The sequence below is a fragment of the Ornithorhynchus anatinus genome, chromosome 7 (genome assembly GCF_004115215.2).
Source record: "Ornithorhynchus anatinus isolate Pmale09 chromosome 7, mOrnAna1.pri.v4, whole genome shotgun sequence".
Taxonomy (NCBI): Eukaryota; Metazoa; Chordata; class Mammalia; order Monotremata; family Ornithorhynchidae; genus Ornithorhynchus; species Ornithorhynchus anatinus.
The window spans coordinates 78,054,343-78,080,006 of NC_041734.1; the positions used below are offsets into that span (position 1 = coordinate 78,054,343).

Genomic DNA, 25,664 nt, shown 5'->3' on the forward strand with positions numbered 1-25,664 from the left:
AAATATTGCTGGTCTACGCGACAGTTTTCAGAGGTGGGCCCTGCTTTCTGTTTACCCAGAATAACAGATTAAGTGTTTTGCCAGAGTTAAGTCTCTTCGCTTGAGGGACACTCCTACCTGAACATGGAGCGAAGAAGACATTGGTATAAAAGCCTAAGAGTGTTTTTAATTTGGGGAAATTACCATTTGAAAGCTGTCAGGACAAAGAATTTTGGTAGAGATGTCAAACAACTGACATTCGCTTCTATTTCAGAGGCGGATCACTTGTCTAAAGGCATCTCGCCCCTGCTTTGTTCTTTGAGAACACCAGTTATAGTAGCGGCTACAATTTACGTTTTTAAGCCCTCGTCGTTGCCGTTGGGCCTTTATTTCCAAGCGACCGTGATAATGACTACGGTTACTTTCCCAAGCACTTAGTATGGAGTTTGCACCCCGTAAGTGCCCAGTTAATGCCAGTGATTAATTGATCGGTTGCTTAGTAAGGAGTCTCCTGTTGGGAATGACAGGTGAGCCTCAGTCCTGAGGCTTTAAGGCTTCCATGGAGGGATTGTGTTTTCCCCAGCACTTAGAACAGTGCCCTAGACTGTAAGCTCGCCGTAGGCAGGGAGCGTCCATTATATTGTTCCGTCGGACGCTCCCAAGGCCTCCGCGCACGGTAAGCGCTCAGTAAATGCGATCGACTGTCTGATTCCACCCCAGGAAGCGCTCAGTAAATTCTAGCGCTTGAATGATTGATTCCAGTGCTAGTGGCTCGCGTGGTACCACCCACAGTGTCCTTCATTAATCCAGTCGTATTTATTGAGCGCCTACTGTGTGCACAGCACTCTACTAACGTTGAAAGAGCCCGGGCTTGGGAGTCAGAGGTCGTGGGTTCCGATCCCCGCTCCGAGCACTTATCGGCCGTGTGACTTTGGGCAAGTTACTTAACTTCTCTGTGCCTCAGTGGCCTCATCTGTAAAAATGGGGATGAAGACTGTGAGCACCATGTGGGTCAAACTGATTATCTTATATCTACCCCAGTGCTTAGAACAGTGTTTGGTACATAGTAAGCGCTTAACAAATACCACCGTCGTTATTATTTATTATGGGGCTTGTCAGCTAAGAAGGAGGGGAAAGAGGTGAATGTGTTTGTTTATTGTTATAGCGTCCTCTGCCAAGTGCTTAGTACAGTGCTCTGCCCACAGTAAGCGCTCAGTAAATACCATTGAATGAAAGAATCCCCATTTTACAGTTGAGGAAACTGAGGTGCAGAGAAGTTAAATGACTTTTTCTGCCTCATCCTTTTAGTGCGGAGCTCCTACAAGGTTCTGTTCTGGGTCTCTTCTGTTCCGGGTCTCCTCTTTTTCGTTTATAATAATATTAGCAGCATGGCTCAGTGGAAAGAGCCCGGGCTTGGGAGTCAGAGGTCATGGGTTCTAATCCCGGCTCCACCACTTGTCAGCTGTGTGACTTTGGGCAAATCACTTAACTTCTCTGAGCCTCAGTTACCTCATCTGTAAAATGGGGATGAAGACTGTGAACCCCGCGTGGGACAACCTGATCACCTTCTATCCCCCCAGCGCTTAGAACAGTGCTTTGCTCATAGTAAGCACTTAACAAATGCCATTATTATCATTATTATTATTATTATTATTATTAATAATTGTGATGTTCACTAAGAGCTTAGTATGTGTCAAGCACTGTTCCAAGCACTGGAGTAGATACAAGTGAATCAGGTCAGTCACAGTCCCGATATCCCATGGGACTCACAGTCTAAATAAGAGGAAACTGAGGCACACAGGAGTTGTGACTTGCCCAGGGTCACCGACAGGCAGTCGGCGGAGGTGGGATTAGAACCCAGATCCTCCGACTCCCAGGCTCAAGATCTTCCTAATAGGCCACACTGCTTAATTCTCGCCAACCCGGGATTGTGATGGGTCTTCACGGAATCGGGCTTCAGGAGTTCAGGTGAAGAAAGCGATATTTTGACTGAGAGAAGCAGAGAAATGTAAGGTAGTAATGGATAGTTGTTAAATGTATTGCGCACTGATCGTATGCAAAGCACTGTAGTAAGTGCTGGGAAGAATACATGGGTGAGAAATAGACCCGGTTCCTGTTACCTGCTAGTCACTTGAAGGAAAGTCTTCCAAGTCTAATAATATCGAAGAGTTAAACTGGTAGACCGCGCGAATGATTGGAAGTGAAACTTCCATATGGTCTATATTGAAAAGCTACGTAATCGTATACAGCCTCTTTTATTTACCACACGGACTATTCATTTCGGGATTGCTTTCTAAACCAATCCGCCTGAACCTTTTAAACTGTTAGAAATGAAATACTGCAGTATTGAAAAGAACCTTATTGCAGTTTTTCTTATTTCGATGGGTGACTTTTCTGACGATGTCCGCTTTCACTGATTTGGTTGGTTTTCATTTTCCCAGACCCGGAGGTTATTTTAAGGCCCAACAAATGCATTCCCGACTCGAAACCTGCTGTATTCCTTGGACGCCACCTCCTTTAAAGAACTGACTTCTTCAATCAGAGGTAAAGTTGTATGCCGTAGTTCCAATGAAGAAACAGCAATTTTTCGACTCGAAGAAGCAGAGAGATACGAGGTAGTAATTGACAGTGGTTGAACTTCTTGAGCCCTTACCTTATGCAAAGCACTGTAATGAGCGCTGGGGAAGATATATGGGTGAGAAATAGGCTCGGTTCCTGTTACCGCTTAGTCACTTGAAGGAAAATCAAGTGTTGGAGCAGTTTCTGGAACTGCTCTACTCAAGCTAATTAAAATCTGGAACTCTGGAAATCACAGATGTTCGTAAAACAACGTGCTTCTTGCAACCTTATGAACAACTAATGAAATGACTTTTTTTGTGTGTGGTATTTATTAAGCGCTTACCGTGTACCAGGCACTGTACTAAGCGCTGGGTAGGTACAAGCTATTCAGATTGGACATAATCCCCGTCCATATAGAGCTCACAATCTTAATCCCCATTTTACGGATGAGGTAAATGAAGCACGGAGAAGCTTGCCTCTCTTTGAATGGATATATTTCATTAATCATTCTGTTGCCCAACTTTAAGTTCAAGCCACCGTATTTTTAATGGTAATTGCCAAGTACTTTTTTACGGTATTTAAGTGCTTCCTTTGTGCCAGACTCTGTACCAAGTGCTGGGGTAACTATAAAATAATCAAGTTGGACCCAATCCCTGTCCCACATGGGGCTCACAGTCTTAATCCCCCTTTTAGAGATGAGGGAACCAAGGCCCAGAAAAGCGAAGTGACTTGCCCAGAGTCACACAGCAGGTGGGCGGCGGAGCTGGGATTAGAACTCAGGTCCTTCTGACTCGGGTCTTCTTTCCACTAGCCCATACGGCTTCTCTAAGTACTTGGTACTTATAAGCTGCCGAGCTCTGGGGTAGATGTAAAATAAATAGATCAATCAGTCGACAGTATTTATTGAATGTTTACTGTGTGCAGAGCACTTTCCTAAGCGCTTGGGAGAGGGCGATCTACCAGTCTCCGATCGGACCCGGTCCCTGGCCTACACTGGGCTCTCAGTTTTTAAGAGGGGAGAACGGATGTTTTATCTCCCTTTTCCCAGATGAGCAAACTGAGGTTATGACCGGGGTCACATATAGGCAAGCAGTTGAGCCAGAAGTAGAACCCAGGTCTCCTGACTCCCAGGCTTGTGCCCCTTCCTATAGGTCACGCCGTCTTCCAGTTGATTTTATTTCTGGTCAGTAGCTCCCATGGTAGTTACTTGGCCACTAGCCTGCTTAGTGTTAAAATTCACGTAATTCTGTGGAAACCTGTCCCTGGAGAAAAGCAGGTCAAAATTCAGTCTTAAGGCACGTGAATGCTTTGGGGAGTCACTTTAGGTGTTTTTCGTCTTTCTTTCCCCCTCTCATTGTTGCTCCTACTTTCCCGTCATTTTGTTAAGTATTATTTATGTAGCTTTAATAGGTTTTGAAAGGGCTATATAGGCATTGTCAGGGCTTGAAACTCCTGGCTCCCCCTGAGTTTCTCCCTGGATCCGCAGTGGTGTACAGTGCTCTGCACTCAGTAAGCGCTTAATAAATACAATTGAATGAATGAGGGGTTGGTATCCACCGGTGTTTATTTTCAGAGATGCTCTAGGCTCGTAGGGCGAGGGCTGACAGATGGGGCTGCTCCGCTGAGGGATCGGGAAACCTCAGCCTCCTACAGTTTTAATGGCATTTCTTCCACACTTACGGTGTACCAGGTGCTATCCTAAGCGCTGGGCTAGCTACAAGTTAATCAGGTTGGACACAGTCCCTGCCCCACCTGGGGCTCACAGTCTTCATCCCCATTTTATAGATGAAGTAACTGAGGCAGAGAGAAGCAAAGGGACCTGCCTAGGGTCACAGAGCCGACAAGTGGTAGAGCCGGGATTAGAACCCAGGTCCTCCCACTCCTAGGCCCGTGTTCTTTCCACCAGCCCTCACCGCTGCTGTGGGCCACACTGCTTCCCGGTTCCTTTCATTGTTGTGGGGTTCGGGTTTCACTGGGCATCTTTAAGAGCCGTTTGAGGTCAAGGGCTGAACTGATGATGGTAATTGGGGTATTTGGTAAGCACTTACTGTGTGCCAGGCACTGTATTAAACACTGGGGTGGATACAAGCAAATGGGGTTGGACACAGTCCTTGTCCCAGGTGGGGCTCACAATCTTAAACCCTATTTTCCAGATGAGGTGACTGAGGCACAGAAAAGTAAAGTGATTTGCCCCAGGTCACACAGCTAATAAGCGGCGGAGTCAGGATCAGAACCCATGACCTTCTGATTCCCAGGTCCGGTCTCTATCTCCCATGCCATGCTGCGTCTCTATAAAAATACGTAAACCTTCCATTATCACCACCAGTAATAAAGAAAAGCAGCGTGACCTAGTGGAAAGAACCCGGCCTCGGGACTCAGAGGTCGTGGGTTCTTATCTCGACTCCACCGCGTGTCTGCTGTGTGCCCTTGGGCAAGTCACTTCACTTCCCTGGGTCCTCAGTTCCCTCATCCGTAAAACGGGGATAATAGTGTGAACCCCACGTCGGGCAGGGACTGGGTCTGACCTGATTAACTTGAATCTGTCCCGGGGCTTAGAACAGTGTTTGGCTCATAATAAGCGCTTAACAAGAACTATTATTATTAGTAGTAGTAGTAATAATAATAATAACTGCTGGGTGGTGAGCATCGTCCCAGTCGCTCGGGAGACGTACTGGTTAAGTGTGAGATCGGATCCCTGCTTTAAGGACTGTACAACCTGTATTTATTCCATTCATTCAATGGCATTTTTATTTGTTGGCCACCTTTTGATCTGAGCTAATAGCTTTACCGGAGAGCTTCGCGCTTTTTCTTTCAAGTGTTGTCAGAAAGGACAGGAATGATTTCGAACACGACAAGCACAAACCATTGAGAAATATGCACGTACGTGTTTGTGTTCGGATTTCACCATAAAAGAGTTCACACTGCAGAGCGTTGTTAAAATGTAAAATGTGTGGAAATTGGGGCACTCATTAGAGATACGTTCTCAAATAGTTTCAGATAACTGCAGCTCTATAAAAATTCTTCATTGGTGACTGTAATTACCTCCTTCTTCCTTCTCTCATTGGAAGTCGAGGCAGAGAGAAGCAGTCGTATTTATTGAGCGCTTACTCTGTGCAGAGTGCTGTACTAAGCGCTAGGGAGAGTATAGTACAACAGTAAACAGACACATTCCCTCCCCAAAATGAACTTACAGTGTAGAAGAACTTGCTTCAATAAAATCAGAAAGTTTTCACCCTGAAGCCAGGTACACCCAGAGGCAAGAAACACTGGATTTTCCCTTTTACCCCCATTTATCGTCCCTACCTAGGGACAGTTGTCTGCTGGGGATCTGGCCGAGTTGCCGCGGTCACCATTTTGGAACACGGAAGTACTTGTCGTGTCCAAAGGACACGGTGCCCTTTGGACCCCTAACCTGGTGTGTTATTTTCAGAATTTTCTATTATGTGAATGACTGTGTTCTAAAGATAACATGCCAGGTCATTTAATCTGACCTCTTTACTGAGAGTAAACTGAAAGTGTCCATCCAAATCTATTTCTTCTTGGAATGGGATTTTCACTGTCCTATAAAAGGCAATTTTAAAATGCTTCAAGGTTTTGAAGTTGGTTTTTGATCTGCAGTAGAAGTATTTCTCATTCTTGTGAGGAAAAACAAAACAAAATGGCAACTGTGTTTTTCAAGTAGAAAGCTCTACCGTTTCATAAGAAACAGAAATTGGACCTCCTCATAAAAATAGGCTTCTCTTCCTGCCGATGGGAAGACATTATTTTATATACGTACGCATCTCTGTTCTGTTTAGTGGCGATTTATGACTCTTTATTTGTGTCTCATCCAGAGTGATCATTTATAACCTGTCACATGGTTTGTTCCATGATGTTTAGTTTTTTCCAGTGTCCTTTTTTTTTTCATACTATATTTGGTTAGAGCACAGGGCATGGATTGTGCATTTGTCTTAGATAATGTACTGTTTGGCCTGAAGCAGTGAGTATTCTCTGCCTCTCAGTACAGGAACTGCAAGAGACCCTTGAAGCACCAAGAGGGTAGATTTAAAAAGTCGATCCAGAAAGTAGGACTTCCTACACCGTTTTTAAAACTAAACCTCCTGCTGTAAGCCTCCTCTTTGAAAATTTCTCCACTGAGTGAAGAGGCTCTCCTCCCTTAGGCTCGATAGCACCCAGAACCAGAATTGTATCTGTTCTTTGAAAAAGTATTTTTTGTTCCGAAGGTAAGAAAGGAGAAGGTAGAAGAAGATGCTGGGATCTGAACGTGGTGTGGTGGAAGAATGGTTATCCGAATTCAAGGTAAATGGGGGATGGGGGAGCAGGAATGGAAAATTAAAGTGAGTTGGTGTTGCGTGGGATTTTCAGTCTCAGTAGTTCAACTGCCCAGTTAAAAATAAAATTTCCCCCATTGATAAATAATGAAAGTAGCCATGTGCTCTAGATTGTGATGAAAGATGAGCACCAAGGAGTACTGTCTTAACCAGCCAGCTGAGTTTTAAATGGTAGAATTGAAAGAACGAAGATATATCTTTTGTATCAGAACAGGCGAGCCTAGGACAGGTTTATTGAAGACTCACAGTCGTAAATCCCTACAAAATAGGTAGATTTCAAGTACTGTGAGCCAAGTGTTTGGAAATTGATTTCTGAGTTATTTCTTCATGAGGTTTTTGTATCTGACCCTCCCTCTCAAAGGAATTATTCGTAATGTTCCCATTTCCCATTTCACTTAGGAGATGGGAGGATTCTGACCAATCTGTCCTAAACCGGTTGGGCCCTGAAAACTCCATGAAATAATCAGAATATTTCTTCTTTGGTGTCCCCATTCAGGCATTACCTGAAACTCAGATCACTAACTATGCAGCAACTCTGCACCGGAAAAAAACATTGGTACCAGCTCTCTACACAGTCATTCAGGACTCAAACAATGAGGTAAGAGAATTCCAAAGAAGAATTAGAATGAGTTTTTTCCAGAACATGTGTGTCTCTATCCACACACGTGTTTTCTTGAGGTTTGTGGGTTTTGGGGGGTTTTAATTGACCATCCTCTACTTGTGGGACTGGAAAACCTTCTTTCCCCTTTTTTTCATTCTGATAGTCGCTTTTGCCTTTCCCCTTCGCATTTAAAATAAAAACCTGTTTCTGATTAGCCTTTTCCAGGTTTTGAGAGCTGTATGTTTGGCCTTTAGTTTGCCTCGTGGGTCGGGTGGCTATTGTCACTGTAAATTTTTTAAATTGGAGTGTTGCCGAATGAGTTTTTCTTTTTATGGAGGCCAGTTTTTGACCATATTTGAGGTAGAAATACGGACGCCGGGATTTACTGACGTTTGCTGAAGATTTATTAATGAAATCCCCTGGGTTTGCAGTAATTAATCTACTGAATTATCCTCCCCATCACCAGTGGAAAAAATACATTCATGACTTGATAGACATCACGAAACCAAACTCCAGAAGCACAAGGACGTGTCGTTCCATCTCAAGAGTTCACTTTATTGCACTCCAGAAGGTTGCATGAGGGGGAAAAAGAGAATTTACTGAAGGCAGCTTTAAAGAAAATCCACATCACAAGTTGAGTCTACAAAGTATGCTATAAAAAAAAAATCCCAACTTTTTATCACCACTCGTTTTGTGTATACTTGAACCGAAAAATGAGAGGAACACACAGGAAAGTAGCTTCTTATCTTCCCAGATACAGCCTCCAAGAGTGCCTCTGCAGCTTATGGGCGTGAGTTTGAAGAAGTTCAGGTAATTGCCTCCTAACCAGCAGCTTAAAGTGCTTCTTCATTTTCCCCCTGTAACTAAAAGCTTGCTCACTGACACTTTTCTGCTCTCTCACCTATGTTTGGCTTGCAGGGTGGGGGGGGGGGCTTGGAACTGGTCTTGCGACTGTTAATGAATTTTTAACAGCAGATGCAGGAGTACTCATTCACTTGTGTTTCTCTTGCTTTGAACCCTGGAATGTTTCCAAAATACTCCATTTTATCCTCGGGGTGGTGGATGTATTGCCACCGAATATGTCTATGTGAATTTATGCTGCTCTAGTTCGGAAGGTTACTAAGGGAGCTCAGTTTAACCGAGGCTAATTCTCGGTTTATTTGTCCTGTTTTAATGTTTAAAGACTGTTTATTGTAAAATGGTTGTTTGTAAAGGTCTCCCTTAGATTGGAAGCTCCTTGAAGGGCAGGGGCTGTTGTCTATATTCTTCATAACTCTCTTCTTCTAAAGTAGCATATGTGATGTAATTCTTTTTAAAATTGTTGAACTGATGAGAAGTCAGTAAAACAGCCAAATGTGGAAGTAGGAACGTTTCGCAAGTCACTTAACTTCTCTGTGCCTCGGTTACCTCATCTGTAAAATGGGGATGAAGACTGTGAGCCCCACATGGGACAACTTGATTACCTTGTACCTACCCCAGCGCTTAGAACAGTGCTTGGCACATAGTAAGCGCTTAAATACCATTATTATTATTATTATTATTATTATTATCATTAAAAAGCCGCAAATGGGACAAGGGGGGTATTTCATAAAAGAAGATATCACTTCAGCGTTTTAAATTGAAAGTGTGGGGGGAAAAAATAGTACCGGAGTCTCAGATTCTTTCTGGGCAGGCGCAGGGAAGCAGTGTGGCTTATTCATTCAATCAGTCCTATTTATTGAGCGCTTACTGTTTGCAGAGCACTGGACTAAGTGCTTGGGAGAGGAAAATACAACAACAAAGGGTCACATACCCTGCCCAAAACGAGTTTACAGTCTGGAGGGGGGGAGACAAATGTCAATACAAATAAATAAATGACAGATAGGTACATAAGTGGTGTGGGCCTGGGAGGGAAGAAGAACAGAGGGAACAAGTCAAGGCCGCGTAGAAGGGAGTGGGAGGAGAGGAAAGGGGGGCGGGTTTAGTCTGGGAAGGCCTCTCGGAGGAGATGTGCCTCAATAAGTCTTTGAAGGAGGGGAGAGTCATTGTCGGATTTGAGGGGGGTGGAGGTTCCAGGCCAGAGGCAGAATGTGGGCTAGGGGTCCGCGGCAAGATGGGCAAGATCAAGGCACGGTGAGAAGGTTAGCAGGTTATACAAGGTTATCAGGTTGTCCCACGGGGGGGCTTACACTTTTAATCCCCATTTTACAGATGAGGTCACTGAGGCACAGAGAAGTTAAGTGACTTGCCCAAGGTCACACAACAAACAAGTGCAGAGCTGGGATTAGAGCCCACGTCCTCTGACTCCCAAGCCTGTGCTCTTTCCGCTAAGCTATGCTGCTTCTCTAATAGACCCTACTCGCCCCCCCCCCCCTTTTTTTTTTTCATTTTAATCAGAAGCCGTCTCATGAACTATTTTTACTTTTTAGATGAGAATTAAATTCTGAAAAAGTTTCACTTAAAAAATAGAGGAGTCATGTGGTATGTAAAGCTCAAGCAAGGGTCCAGTATAATTTCAGCTCCAGGTGTGGTTATAGGCGAGACCCCAGGAGTGGTAGAGAAGAGCTGAAGAAGCTGTACTGCCTGGCTGAAAAGCAGCCAGGGGCCGAGCGGAGAGAACCAGCGTAGCCTAGGGGAGAGAGCCTCCGCTTCACTTTCTCTCTGGACCATCCAGGGTGGTAGGACCTGATTGCCCCCTGCCCCCAAGAACAGCGTTGGGTTGCATCGAATGGCAACATTTCTGACCTTGAGCTGGTGTGGATAATAAATAATAATAATTGTGGTATTTGTTAAGCTTGTCACACTTGTCAGCTGTGTGATTTTGGACAGGTCGCTTAACTTCTCTGTGCCTCGGTTACCTCATCTGTAAAATGGCCCCACGTGGGACAACCTGCTTACCTTGGATCTACCCGAGAGCTTAGAACAGGGCTCGGCACACAGTAAGCGCTTAAGAAGTACCATAATTAAGGTTTGAGTTGGAAAATGATGTTTTTGACATGTTTAAGGGGGTGGCGGGACATCCCCATCGAGATGTCATAAGGCAGGAAGAAGGAGCAGGACAGGAGAGAAAGATTTGGGAGTCATCCACTTAGGGATGTCAGTTGAAGTCATGGGAGCGAACGAGTACTCACAAATTCATATCAAGTAAAAAGTTAAAGCAGAACCTGGAGGCTGGAACTCCAATTCCAGGTGGTGACCTCTGACCGCTTCCTCAAAAGCTAAATTGGTTTCATCATGGTTGTTCCTATTCTAGTGATAAAAGCCTTGACCTTTGGCATCAAATCTCTCACCCAACTGGTTCCTCCACATGTAATTATCCTCCTCTATACTTGTTCCCCCTCCTCCTTCTCCACACTTTTCCCTGTGCGCAGCTTATTCACCTCCAAGCCATTACATATGCCATTTTTTTCCCCTGCCTCAACTGTCCCTTATCTAGTCCCACACCCCCTTCGCCAATCCCCGACCCATCCCTCCGTCAAATGCTTCTTAAAATCCTCCTGCCTATTGCCTTCCTAAACGAAATGCCTCACCCTGGTCAAGCCAGCCCGTCCTGGCTGCCCCAGCGTTTATGCAAGACTGCCTCATTCATCTAATGCACGGACACATAATTGTTATGCTTGCAGCCCCTAAATGCCAACTGGAAAGATTGTAACGCGTTGGGCAGTAAATGGTTTAGCAGCTTCCCAAATCAGTGGTTTTCAGGGGTCACCCATGCTTCTCTAATGATATGTTTTTGTATTTATTCGTCCCATTGTCCCCATGAGATTGTAAATTCTTCCGGGGGGCAGTGTAGTAATCATGTATTCTACCATGTAATTCCTCATGTCTCTAGAGCAGAGCTGTGAACATTGATGGCAGAGTTTCTGATGGTATTGCCCCCTTTCTTCCCAATATTTTCCATCTCCCTCCTTTTCACACTTCTCCCAACTCCTTTATTTTTTCCTCCATTTTTCTTGTTTAGCCTCTTCTTCCTCCCTCCACTACTGAGTCTCTTTCTCTTCAGAAAAGGTTCCCACCCTCTTGAGCAGCTTTAAAGGCTTATTGGGTGGAGACAGGATGATTTAGTTTTGGCAAGACCTGTCCTTTATCTTTCACCCCCCCCCCCCCCCCCAGGCCAGAGGAGGCCGGCCCTCTCCCTTTGCAGGAATGTTAAGAAATTACTTGTAATAATGTTGGTATTTGTTAAGCGCTTACTATGTGCCGAGCACTGTTCTATTACCTGCTACATTTACCCTTTCGATTAGGAATGGTTACTGAAATCGGGATGTGCCCTGCATATTCAACCCAGGGGTAATAATTAATAATAATGTTGGTATTTGTTAAGCGCTTACTATGTGCAGAGCACTGTTCTAAGTGCTGGGGTAGATACAGGGGAATCATGTTGTCCCATGTGAGGGAACTGAGGCCCAGAGAAGTTAAGTGACTTGCCCACAGTCACACAGCTGATGAGTGGCGGAGCCGGAGTTCGAACCCATGACCTCTGACTCCCAAACCTGTGCTCTTTCCACTGAGCCATGCTGCTTCTCTGTTTAATAATAATGTTGGTATTTGTTAAGCGCTTACTATGTGCAGCGCACTGTTCTAAGCGCTGGGGTAGACACAGGGAAATCAGGTTGTCCCACGTGGGGCTCACAGTCTTCATCCCCATTTTACAGATGAGGGAACTGAGGCACAGAGAAGTTAAGAGACTTGCCCACAGTCACACAGCTGACAAGTGGCAGAGCTGGGATTCGAACCCATGACCTCAGACTCCAAAGCCCCTGCTCTTTCCACTGAGCCACGCGGCTGGCATATACCGTAAATCCTAGAATGAAGGAGACATATGGACTCCTTCATGCCCAAGGGCTGGGGACTGCTGGAGCCTGGGCAATTTGTCCCGGGGTTTGGCTGTGTTACTTCATGGTTGCCAGGAGTCTCATTTTGGTGCATTGGAAGAATCAGCACATAATTCTTAGTTCCAGGAGCTCTCTGTTCCCCTTGTACTTCACAGAATTTCCCTTGACCTACTCTTCCCTCTGCCTCATAAATTGGTCGGGAGTTAGGGGGAAGGATGTGTTTGTGTGTGTGTGTACATATTGAACTATTTTACACAAGGGGAGGAAGAAGGAATTTTCTCTTTAAAGATACCATCCTGCCACGAAAACGTGGAAACCTTACCACTGGTACTGAAGCAGGGCAGTTGGTAATAACTTATTCTGAAGTGGTGCCTGATTCCGAGGTCTCGAATTGCCCCCCAGATTTCAGGCTATGTTTTTTGTTTGTTTCTTTGTTTTTTGACACTTTTCAAGAAAACAGAGAAAGGGGAAATGCCATCTCGCTGATGAGGGATGGGCAGCGTGGCTGAGTGAAAAGAGCCGGGGCTTGGGAGTCAGAGGTCATGGGTTCGACTCCCGGGCTCTGCCACTTGTCAGCTGTGTGACTGTGGGCAAGTCACTTAACTTCTCTGTGCCTCAGTTACCTCATCTGTAAAATGGGGATTAACTGTGAGCCTCACGTGGGACGACCTGATTACCCTGTATCTACCCCAGCGCTTAGAACAGTGCTCTGCACGTAGAAAGCGCTTAATAAATACCAACATTATTATTATTATCTCAGTCACAATCACCAGTAGCAGAAGTCTTTGAAAAAAGGTGCGTTGGAAATTAATTCGCTGCCGAAGTGGAACGTGAATCGGCAGCATGACATTCACTTGTTAATCCAAGTATTCTGAAATTTCACTCTTCATATTTTTGAAAGCTAATGAGACCTTCAGTAGCATTTCATCAAACTTGATGATCGACAAGCTCTTACCTGACCTAGTCTTCACCTGGTGTTAACTGATGGGATGGATAGCTCGAAGGGCTGATTCTGTCGCTTCTCATTCAGAGCTTAGGTTGTACACATTACATTTTTATAACATTCTCCCGTTCTCAATTATTTCTCTGGTTTTACGTCATTCTTTAAGCTTTCCGATTTTTTTTTCTTCTGAGCTGCATTCCTTTGTGTGAGAAGCTATTTTCTTCAATTAGTGAAAACCCAAAATACCCTCAACCTATTCTGATAAAATGCTCACGTGTGCCCGACACCATTTTTTTCCTTCATGTAATTTATTTTTCTTATATTACATGGACTCGTTTAAGGGTGCTGATATAACTGACATGAACAATTGTTTCGTATTCCAGAGTTGGGTGGTTTCTAATATTACAAAACGTCTGAGATGAAATAGGCAGTGTTATTATAAATGGAATTAAAGCTTTCATGTAATAATAATAATAACTATGGTATTTGTTAAGCGCTTACTATGTGCCAAGCACTGTTCTAAGCACTAGGGTAGATACAAGATAATCAGGTTGTCCCATATAGGGTTCACAGTCTTAATCCCCATTTTACAGATGAGGGAACTGAGGCAGGAGAAGTGAAGTGGCTTGTCCAGAATCACACAGCAGACAAGTGGCAGAGCTGGGATTAGAACCCATGTCCTCTGACTCCCAAGCCTGCACCCTTTTCACTAAGTCTTGCTGCTTCTCGGCATGAACGTACTTCAAAACTTCCCCCCTTTTTTGTCATTTATATCTTGCTGTTCTCAATTGTCCCATTTGTGAGCCCCTGACCAGTTATATTAAGTTACTTTTTTGTGACTAAACTATGTATCTTACATAACTTATCTAATCATGTTCAATTCATACGTGGCTGCGAGTTTTGATTGCCAGCATTCTCTCATGTACATGATAAAACTACAAAAGCTTCTAGCAGCTTAAGAACAGTAATGTCCTTGGAAATTGAAATGAAGGTTCGTTTCAGGTACCTTTTCTCAGTGAAAGCACTAAAGGTGTTCCCTAAAATATTTCGATCTTTGCTTTGGTAATATATTGGAACGCATTACGTTCTCATGGTTAGATTAATATTTTCATGCAGCTGTAGAAGTCGGAATCTTTTGAATTCAAATCCAACCTCAGAATCACTCAGAGGACAGAAGAATATATATCCTGGGGAAATCAACCCAAGTGGCCACCCTGGGGCTAATTTACTAGAGAGCGTGGACAGGTGCTTGGACCCCCAGGGATTAAGGGATTCATTGGTAGAGACTGCCTTTTGATCTTTGTACATTCCAAGCACTTAGTACAGTGCTCTGCACATAGTAAGCGCTCAATAAATACTATTGAACGAATGAATGAATCTTTAGAGACTTGCATCTGAATTCTAGCATGAAAGGAAATATATTGCTACCTTCTTGGTCATCATTTAGTTTGGCATTAGTTGGGTACCGCAAGCAGTTGCAATAGGAAAAACACCGTCCTCAGTAGTGCGTTAAACAATCAGTGGTATTTATTTAGCATTCATGCATTCAGTCATATTTATTGAGCGCTTACTATGTGTAGAGCACTGTACTAAGCGCTTGGGAGAGTATAGTACAACAGAATTAGCAGTCACGTTCCCCGCCAGTTATGTGAGAAACTAGTTTGATCCTGGTCTTATCAAGCATTGCACATCTTTTGTTTTCAAGTGCATGAAGACAAGTAATAATCGCCAAATCAGACAACTAGGATTTAACACCATTTAAACTTGTCCAGCTGAGTATTGGTAGGAATATTGTTGCATTCCCAACTCATTTGAGGTCTTCAGTCACAAAATCAATTGCTTCCCTATTCAGTCCCTAAAATATCTCTGTTTTCCTAAAGCGTCAGGATGAAGTCAATCAATCAGTGGTTTTTATTGAGCTCTTACTGTGTGCAGAGCATTGTATTAAGCGTTTAGGAGAGTACAGTGTAGCAGAGTTGGTAAACGCGTTCCTTGCCCACAGTGTAATTATTTGAATCCTGCTAATTGGATGTAATACAAAACCAGCAGGTCTGCTTCACTTTGATGATTTCCAAGAGGAGGTTGTTCTTTTTAATTAAAGGCTTTTGAAAGGGGGGAAAAGGAAGGTGTGTAATGCTTAAGAAAGGCATTGTAGATTCCTGGAGGTTGCAACCTTGTATTTACAAGTCCAGTAAAATAGAAAGTCTACCGGTGTGTCGTACGTTCTTGCGGGCCCTGGAGTAAGAGTTAAGGGCTTGATCGACAGTATCCTCTTCATGATTTTTGCCGAGGACGGTATCAGTTGTAGGGAGTTTGATATTGACCTTTTTTTTTCTGCGTACAGAATCAAAACCCTAGGCTATCTCTGTCCGTGTTCTGTCTCTACACACACTCCCCGCAAAACTGGGTATGGTGGTAATTGGGGTATTTGTTTTGCCTTTAGCTCCTGGAGCCCGTCTGCCATCAGCTTTTTGAGCTCTACCGGAGCTCCGAAGTTCGTCTTAAGAGATTCACTCTGCAGTTCTTGCCGGAATTGATATGGGTTTATTTACGGCTCACGGTCAGCCGGGACCGGCAGAGTAATGGCTGCATTGAAGCCCTCCTGCTGGGGATCTACAATTTGGTAAGAAAGCGAAGGAGCGTTTGGGCAAGGGACGTTGTATTCTCGAGTCCGCAAAAACGTAGAACAGAGATTCTAGAGAAACCACTTTTTCGAAAGCCGTATGAGGGCAGCAAAATCTTTTTGGAGAGGTGGACCCAAAATTCACTAATTTCTGTATACTCTTGGTAAAAATCAGATAAGGTTATTAAGCCCAGTGATTCAAATGGCTGAGAAGTGTGTCTTCATATTCGGTATTCTCCGCGTCCGAGAAGAAAAACGCAATGTAACTTTACAGGCACAGTTCACGTCGAAATATCCTTCTGCCCAGGAAAAGTTCTGAAAGCTTTGGTTACAAATCTCGGGCTGCCACTTATCCTAAAGAATGTGATTTACCTCCAAATTCATGGAGCGATGTTTCTGCCTAATTTTAAATCTGATTCCTGACAGTCCCGTAATAGCGTATGCTTTGTTGAGCCGTTTTCTCTCAAGGAACTCAAAGTGCTTTATGGATGTCATAACATTTGTCTTTATGGTATGTAGCAGTTGATGAGGAGTCCCTTGGGGATGAGGGTTGAGGGCTTTTAAAAATGACAAATTAATACCATTTTGCAAATAGGCATTAAGGTGTGAAGACGTTTAGCAGTTTTCTCAGCCCCGTTATATATCACTGGGCAGTCTCGAGTCATCCCTTGCATTCACAACTGTAGGCGTGATTTCTTTAAACTTTCAGTTAGCAAGCCTCTGAGGGAAGGGATTTTTTCGGTTGTGAATTCCTCCATTAGATGTAAGCTCCTTGAGGGCAGGGACATGTCTCTTTTTGCTATTACATGTTACAAATCTTCTACTACAAAAGCCCTGCCCTAGGGCTTCACGGCTCCGGCTAAAAGGCAAGTCACTTCACTTCTCTGGGCCTCAGTTACGTCATCAGGAAAATGGGGATGAAGACTGTGAGCCTCACGAGGGACAACCTGATCACCTTATATCTACCCAAACGCTTAGAACAGTGCTCTGCCCATAGTAAGCGCTTAACAAATACCAACATTATTATTATTACCCTCTCGGGGAAGCTAGCCCACTCACGGGTCTTCGGCGACGACTCCCAGTTTGATCTCTTCTCATCCTCCACCGGGCTGTCCTGCTTCCACCTCGCCGTCACTTCAGAAACCGAACCCGTCACCTTTTCCCCTCGACCCACTTCTCCCTTCCCCCGACGCCCTCCCATCCCCGTGGACATCCCCTCCATCCTCCGCGCCCCAGCCGCCTGCCACCTTAATGTCATCCGCAGCTCTTCACTGCCATTCAACGCTCCCATTCTGTCCGCTGCCAAATCCTACCGCTTTTTCTTGGTTCCGTTCTCTTCCTCTCCGTCCGAACTGCTCTCGCTCCGGCCCAAACTCTGGTCTTGCCATCACGGCCAGACCATTCGTTCATTCAGTAGTATTTATTGAGCGCTTATTATGTGCAGAGCACTGTACTAAGCGCTTGGAATGGACAGTTCGGCAACAGATAGAGATCGTCCCTGCCCAATGAGGGGCTCACAGTCTAATCTGGGGAGACAGACAAAAACAAGACAACATAATCACGATAAATAGAATCAAGGGGATGGACGCCTCATTAACAAAATAAATAAGGTACTGAACTATCCTTCACATCGGCCTCCCTGTCTCCACCTTCTCCTTTCCAAGCTATCACGGGGGTGCCGCACAGATCGTCTTCCAGAAGCACTGCTCCACTGACTGGGGTAATCAATCAGCGGTGTTTAGCTAGTGCTTTCTATGTGCAGAGCACTGTACTAAGCGGGGCCTAGTGGTTAGAGCGCGGGCCGAGAAATCGGAAGGACCTGGCTTCTAATCGCGACTCTGCCACTCGTCTGCTGCGTGACCTGAGGCAAGTCACTTCACTTCTGTGCCTCAGTTCCCTCATCTGTAAAATGGGACTGAAGACTGTGAGCCCCGCGTGGGACAAGGATTGTGTCCAACACCATTATTTTAAGAATCGAGTGTGGCTTAGTGGAAAGAGCATGGGCTTGGGAGTCAGAGGTCATGAGCTCTGATCCTGGTCCTGCCGCTTATCACCTGTGTGACTTTGGGCAAGTCACTTCACTTCTCAGCGCCTCAGTAACTCATCTATAAAATGGGGGTTAAGACCGAGAGCCCCACGTGGGACAACCTGATGACCCTGTATCTCCCCCAGTGCTTAGAAGAGTGCTTGGCACGTAGTAAGCGCTTAACAAATACCAGCATTATTATTATTATTATTACTATACTTCTGTGCATTAGGCACCTCATCTGTAAAATGAGACCGTGATCCCCATGTGGGACAGGGATTGTGTCCAACTCCATTATCATGTATCTGCCTCAGTGCTTAGAACAGTGCTTGGCACATAGGCGCTTAACAAGTACCGTTGTTATTATTATTATTACAGCTACAGAATTAGCAGATGTGTGTGCTGCCCATAACAAGCTTAGAGTAACTGACATTAAGGTTCTCCACCATCTGGTCCCAGCTTATCTCTGTGCGCTCTTCACCTGCGTGCTGTTCTCCAGCTTGCCATCTGTATTCCTCCCAAGCAACATTCTGCTCTTTTTCTCTCCGTCCCCCGGCTGACACTCTTCCCCAGGCTTGGAACGCCCTCCCTCCCCACTTCAGACAGACCACAGCTCTCCCCACATTCGTATCCCTCCTAAAATCCCAAATAATAATAATAATTGTGGTATTTAAGTGCTTACTAAGTTCCCAGCACTGTCTTAACCACTAGGGTAGATAAAAAGATATTCAGGTCCCACGTGGGGCTGACAGCCTAAGTAGGTGGGAGTACAGGTATTAAATCCCCAATTGGCAGATAATAATAATAATAATAACGTTGGTATTTGTTAAGCGCTTACTATGGGCAGAGCGCTGTTTTAAGCGCTGGGGTAGACACAGGGGAATCAGGTTGTCCCACGTGGGGCTCACAGTCTTAATCCCCATTTTGCAGATGAGGTAACTGAGGCACAGAGAAGTTAAGTGACTTGCCCACAGTCACACAGCTGACAAGTGGCAGAGCTGGGATTCGAACTCATGACCTCCGACTCCAAAGCCCATGCTCTTTCCACTGAGCCACGTTGCTTCTCTGGATGAGTGAACCGAGGCCCAAGGAAGCGAAGTGACTTGCCCGAGGTCACACAGCAGGTACGTGGAGGAGCCGGGATTAGAACCCAGGTCCTTCTGACTCCCAAACCCGGACTCTCGCCCCAAGACCACGCTGCTTGATACGTATCTCAATCGCTCATATTTATTCAACGCGTATTATGTGCAGAGCACTGTATGAAGCGCTTATATATGTCCATTTCATTTATTTCTGACCTCTCTGGTTGTGTATATTTTTGTTTTGGTCTCTCCTGTGAGAGTGTATGCTCTTGCGGGACATTTCACGTCATTATTCTGTACTTCCCAAATGCTTAATATAGTGGACACTCCATGAATGCTGTTGCGAGCAGCATAGCTTAGTGGAAAGAGCCCAGGCTTGGGAGTCAGAGGTCGTGGGTTCTAATCCTGACTCCGCCACTTGTATGCTGTGTGACCTTGGGCAAGTCACTTAACTTCTCTGTGCCTCAGTTACCTTATCTGTAAAAATGGGGATTAAAAAATGTGAGCCTCCATGGGATAATCTGATTACCCTGTATCTACCCCAGCGCTTAGAAGAGTGCTCTGCAGGTAGTAAGCACTTGACAAATACCATAATTATTATTAAATGGGCCCATTGGATGCCTATAAATTGAGGCAGCATGGCCTAGTGGATAGAGGATTGGCCTGGGAGTCAGAAGGTCATGAGTTCCAATCCCGGCCCCATCTTGTCTGCTGTGTGACCTTGGGGGAGTTACTTCACTTCTCTGTGCCTCAGTTGTGTCATCTGTAAAATGGGGATTAAGACTGTGAGCTCTATGTGGGACAGGGACTGTGTCGAACCCGATTATCTTTTATCTACCCCAGCACTTGGAACAGTGCTTGGCACAGAGTAAGCGCTGAACAAATACCATTATTATTATTATATGTGCTCCATGTAGCCTAAGGGCACTCAAAAATACATGACCGATCAGTTTCAAAATGCCACCTGCAGGCCTACGATTGGTTATTTTTGAGGGTGATTTCGTTTACGAAAGCTCTGTGTCTTTGTAAAATACGTTCATTGCAAAAATGGTTCATAATGACCAGAAAGTAAGTCGTCAGCAACTTAATCCCTTGGCAGAACTTTTAAAAATCCATTTTATTGGTTCTAAAACCCTAATTTTCTAGATGTGAACAAAAGGGAAAACATTCACATGGTAAATTATGGCCTGTTTTGAGCTCAGGAATAGGTTTGAGAGATGTCTTTTGGTGACAGTCTTGCCTTTGAAATTGTCTTATTAGCTAGGTATGTATTCTCAGCAGTTTATCCCATCCGTTTTTATTCTCACCATCTCTTGAGGGTAATCTGCCCCTTCTACCCCCCCCCCAAATATGTTGGGATCTAATCTACAAAAGAAGCAGCATAGGCAGAGACCAAGAACATTCATTCATTTGAGTGATTACTAGGTGCAGAGCACTGTACCAAGCACTTGGGAGAGTACAATACCATAGCAGACACTATTCTACCCACAGTGATCTTACAGACTAGAGGGGAGACCGACCTTAATATAAATAAATAAATTGTAGATATGGTTATCTGTAGGTAACCGTACAATTAATGATTTCAAAAAAGGGCTGGAGTAAGGCGGTGGAGATGACGGAGTGCTCCATTTTAAAATTTCTGAATTTATTATTACCTAGAGATCATTTACCTGTGGCTGCCGTTTGTTAAAATAAGAAAAGGGCTTGTCATAGACTGGTGTCGGCTCTGTAAATGCCAGCAACTTCAGTCCCTGCACATGGATAAATCTTTCGTGTGTCACGAAAGAACTTAATATGACAGGCACCGATGTTTTTTTTCACTTAGTGACAAAGACTCGCTGTATAAAAAAATTTGAAATGAAGTGCAGTAGATGGATGTTCTGTGCTTTGGGGTGATTTTAAAAAGGTTCACTTAGAAGAATCGAGAATCTCTGGGCGATAGCCTACTTTTTTCCGAACGGAAATCCCATGGCCCATTCCTTCAGGGCTAATGGGGTGTGGGCTTTGCCAGGCTGAGGCTGGAGTGACTTATCACCTTATGTCCAATCTCAAATTAAGCAGTAATGGCCAGTTGTCAGATTATCTCAATAGCCTTTATATATCATCCCTTTTTAGTAAATGGTTATATTACGTTCTGTATTTAATACCATGCCAATGGGTAAATACACGTCTACTTGAAATATGCCATGTGAAGATCTACTGATCGGTTATACAGATATACCGATAGCAGAGAACTTTTATAATTTTGTTTCTCTAATCCTGCCCCGGAATGTGTCTGGAGTCCCGCACGTGAAGGCAAGAGTGACTAGAATTTCTTTTCATTTGTCGTCTTGGTTATGTTTTATGATCGAAGTGTTTTTTAAACCATAGGAGATTGCTGATAAAGATGGAAACAACAAAGTTTTATCTTTCACTATCCCCTCCTTATCCAAGCCTTCGATATATCATGAGGTACGTCAGAGTGGGAATGAGTCGGGTGCGGTAGGAAATGATCATCTGATCCATCGAGTTGAATTTTTCAAGGTTGAGGTTTATAATTTATCATTCTAACCTACTGCCTACAGAATGGGAGATGGAAGTTCTGAAACTGGAGAGTGGAAGTTTTCAATCAAATCTGTTTTGTTTGTTTATATTCTCTCTGGCTCCCCAAATTATGCGCTTCTCACCCTGCTCCCATTGTGTACCCCTTTCTGTTCTCCCTTTCTCCCCACCCCCACAAATGCACACACATAATGACTTGTAGGTTATTTTTCTTTTTCAAATCAGTTTGTTCCAAGAATCTTATTGTTTGATTTGGAAGCTGTGGCTTGAACCTTTGAAAATGGTCCTAAGAAAACCAAGCTACTTAGAAAAAACATTTGCAACATTGAAACTGCTATCGTTCAAGGAAAAATAAGTCATTCGGTCAACCAATAAGTGCTTACTGAGCGCAGAACATTATACTGAGCGCTTGGGAGAGATCAGGAGAATAAGGAGACTGGTGCCGAGTTGTCATTTTACCTTTAGGTGTTTGATGAGAAAAGTAAGAAAAGATGTGCTATTAAAAAAAGATGTGCTTAAAGGTTGGCTGTTTTTATTCCTCAGCTTTTCCTCCTTTCCTTCTTTTGATTTAGCAGTGAGATGAATGTCGCATTATGAATCAGGCTGATGGTTCGAGGGTAGACTCATCCTTTGGAAACCAACCATTCCTCAGTAGTTTCAGTTGTATTCCTTGTCTCCGTGGGACTGTGTGAGCCAGGCAGTCGTGACACAAGGTTTTTACAAAACCACTGGATCATAGCTAAAGGAGATTATGCCAAATGGCTCTTGGCGACTTAATCACCTCTTGAATTATTATTTCCCTTCGACTTTGTTTTATGGCTGGAGATGGAGGTCTCTCCTATTTACACAGAACACTTTCCCTGTAAATTATTTCTGAGTAATAGATCCTAATTGAATTAGGCTTCAATATTTCAACCACATCGAGGCTACCGAACCGTGAAATTAATACACTGTACTTTCGCACTAGGGAATGAAATTAACTCTGCTGTGAATGAATGTAGGAAGTAATTTGGTGGTCTTAGTCTTCCTCTAGTGGCTGTTTTTTTGGATTACACAATCTCTGAAACACGTGCCTTTTTTTTGTGTGTTTTGGGATTTCAAACAGCTACCCCTGCGAATTCATAGATTGCAAAATCAAACCAGCAAACTTCAGTCATTTGTTTTCCTCTTTTTGTTTTCATAAGGATCAAATCCTTTTCCTACGTCTCCCCAAATTTTGGAGTCTCTATGGGGCTGTTTAATATTTTTTTTTTCCATTCAGAGGATTAAATTGTAGGATTTAAAGAAATCAATCCATCAGTGGTGTTTGGATGAGAGAGTACAATACGATAGATTGGTGGGAAAGATTCCTACCCACAAGGAGCTTGTACTCTGGTGGGGAGGTAGACATTAAAATACATTACAGATGGGGAAAATGGCAGCTTAAGGTTGAGTACGTAAAGATGAAGGTGTGATGACTCTCAAGTGCTTAGAGGATTGGGGGGAATATCAAGTGCTTAATGGAATACAGAGCTAAGTGCAGGAGTAGTAGGGAATGCGAGGGCTTAGTCGGGGTAGACGACTTAGAGGAGATGAGATTTTAGGAGAACTTGGAAGGCGGGGAGAATGGTGGTCTATCAGATATGAAGCGGGACGGAGTTCCAGGCCTCAGGGAAAATATGGGCAAGGGATCAGTGGCAAGATAAACGAGAATGGGGTACATTGGCATTAGAGGAGCAAAGAATACGGGCTGAGTGCCGGTGGGAAATCAGCCAGGTAAGGTAGGAGGGGGAGAGCAGGTTGGATTCCTTAAAGCCCATGGCAAGGAGTTTCTGTTCGACGCAAAGGTGGATGGGCAACACCGGAGGTTCTTGAGGAGAAGGGAGATGTGGACTGAATGGTTTTTCAGAAAAATGACCCGAGCAGCAGAGTGGAGTTCGACCTGGAGTGGGGAGAGACAGGGGGCTGATGGGAGAGTCAAAGTGGGGAAAAAGTGCTTGGATTGGCATAGCAGCAGGTGGGTTGGAGAGGAAAGGGTGGATTCTAGAGCTGTTTCAAAGGTAGGATTCATAGATAGGATTTTGCGACATTGAATGCGTGAGTTGAGTTGAATAATGCCAGGGTTACAGGGTCGTGAGACAGGGAGGAGGGTAGCGTTGGCTACGCAGAGAGGAAAATCAGGGAAGTAGGATTTGGGTGGAAAGATGAGTTCTGTTTTTGGCATCTATGAAAAAGCTAGTGGATTGTGTGGGGTTTGGTTTTATTTTATTAAACCACTTCTCTGGAATGTATTTGAATGTCCGTCTCCCCCGTACCCTGTAATCTCCTTGTGAGCAAGCATTGGGTCTACCCACTCTGTTGCGTTGTACTTTTCCCAGCACTTAATCCAGGGCTGGGCATTCAGTAAGCACCAAAATAAGTACCATTGACTGATACGGAATAATCAGAATGAGAGCCAGCGTGGCTTAGTGGCTAGAGCACGGGCCTGGGAGTCAGAAGGTCATGGGTTCTAATGCCGGCTCCTTGAGCAAGTCACCTCCCTCCTCTGGGCCTCCATCACCTCATCTGGAAAATGGGGATTGAGACTGTGACCCCCACGAGGGACAGGGACGGTGTCCAAGCCGACATGCTTGTATCCACCCCGGCGTGTAGTACGGTGTCTGCCACGTAGTAAGTGTTTAACAAATACCAATGGCAAGCAGCGTGGCTCAGTGGAAAAAGCCCAGGATTGGGAGCCAGAGGTTATGGGTTCTAATCCTCGCTCCGCCACTTCTCTGCTATGTGACCTTGGGCAAATCACTTCGCCTCTCTGGGCCCCAGTTACCTCAGCTGGAAAATGGGGATTAAAACTATGAGCCCCCCATGGGACAACCTGATGACCTTCTATCTACTCCAGTGTTTAGAACGGTGCTTGGCGCATCCTAAAGGCTTAACAAATACCATCATTATTATTATTATCATTACACCACAATTATTTTGATGATGATGATTACTGTGGCACCACGATGAGTGTTTATAATCTCTAAATGCGTCTTTTCTGTCTCTTTTTAGCCGTCCACGATTGGATCGATGGCCTTGACAGAAGGAGCACTATGTCAGCATGATCTCATCAGGGTAGTTTATAGTGACCTTCATCCTCAGCGGGAAACCTTCACAGCCCAGAACAGGTGACAGGGCAGGCTTCAGAGAGTGACACCTTTCTAACCGCTGTGCGGGGGAATTCTCTCCGCCCTGGGTCCAGCGGAAAGACCGTGGCTCTGGGAGACAGGAGGCCTGGCTTCTGAGAAGAGCAGCACGGCGCAGTGGGTAGAGCACGACCCCGGGAGTCAGGGGGTCATGGGTTCTAATCCTGGCTCCGCCACTTGTCTGCTCCGTGACGAAGCAGCGTGGCTTAGTGGAAGGAGCCCGGGCTTGGGAGTCAGAGGTGGTGGGTTCTGATCCCGGCTCTGCCACCTGTCAGCTGGGGGTCTTGGGGCAAGTCGCTTGACTTCTCTGGGCCTCAGTGACCTCATCTGTCAGATGGGGATTAAGACCGTGAGCCGCATGTGGGACAACCTGATGACCCTGTATCTCCCCCAGCGCTTAAAACAGTGTTTGACACATACTAAGTGCTTAGCAAATACCATTAAAAAAAAAGCAGGGAGAACGTGCAGGGAACTGCACAATAATAATAATAATAATGTTGGTATTTGTTAAGCGCTTAAGCCCCAGCAGCAATTCCTTTGCGGAGGTTCTCAAAGAATTGAGGCTTTTCTAATAATAATAATTGTGGTATTTATTAAGCATTTACTGTGTGCCAGGCTCTCTGTTAAGCTCTGGGGTAGACAGAATATAATCAGGTTGGACATAGTCCCTGTCATGGCGTAGTGGCTAGAGCCCGGGCCTGGGAGTCAGAAGGTCATGGGTTCCAATCCCAGCTCCGCCACTTGTCCGCTGTGTGACCTTGGGCAAGTCATTTCACTTCTCTGGGCCTCAGTTCCCTCATCTGTAAAATGGAGGTTAAGACTGAGAGCCCCACGTGGGACAGGGGACTTGTGTTCAACCTGGTCACCTTGTGTGTACCCCAAGCGCTTAGAGCAGTAGCTTGCACATAGTAAGCGCTTAACAGATATCATTGTTATTAGAGGACTCACAGTCTGAATCCCCATTTTGTAGATGAGGTAACTGAGGCACGGAGAAGTTAAAG

The 25,664-nt window shown here is 44.7% G+C and overlaps 1 protein-coding gene across 3 annotated transcripts in view; it reads left to right on the plus strand.

Annotated features, from left to right (window-relative positions):
- FAM126B (family with sequence similarity 126 member B) overlaps positions 1 to 25,664 on the plus strand; it is a 70,057-nt gene that overhangs the window by 16,322 nt on the left and 28,071 nt on the right. For 2 of the 3 annotated variants that reach the window (XM_029068426.1, XM_029068429.1), the window contains exons 2-7: positions 2,421 to 2,523; positions 6,762 to 6,837; positions 7,366 to 7,467; positions 15,671 to 15,850; positions 21,329 to 21,409; positions 24,530 to 24,645. In XM_029068426.1, the coding sequence (XP_028924259.1) occupies positions 6,787 to 6,837; positions 7,366 to 7,467; positions 15,671 to 15,850; positions 21,329 to 21,409; positions 24,530 to 24,645 (530 nt within the window). In that variant the 5' untranslated portion in view covers positions 2,421 to 2,523; positions 6,762 to 6,786. Of the gene's footprint in view, positions 1 to 2,420; positions 2,595 to 6,761; positions 6,838 to 7,365; positions 7,468 to 15,670; positions 15,851 to 21,328; positions 21,410 to 24,529; positions 24,646 to 25,664 lie in introns of all 3 variants that reach the window. The other variant, XM_039912755.1, reaches the window with a different exon arrangement.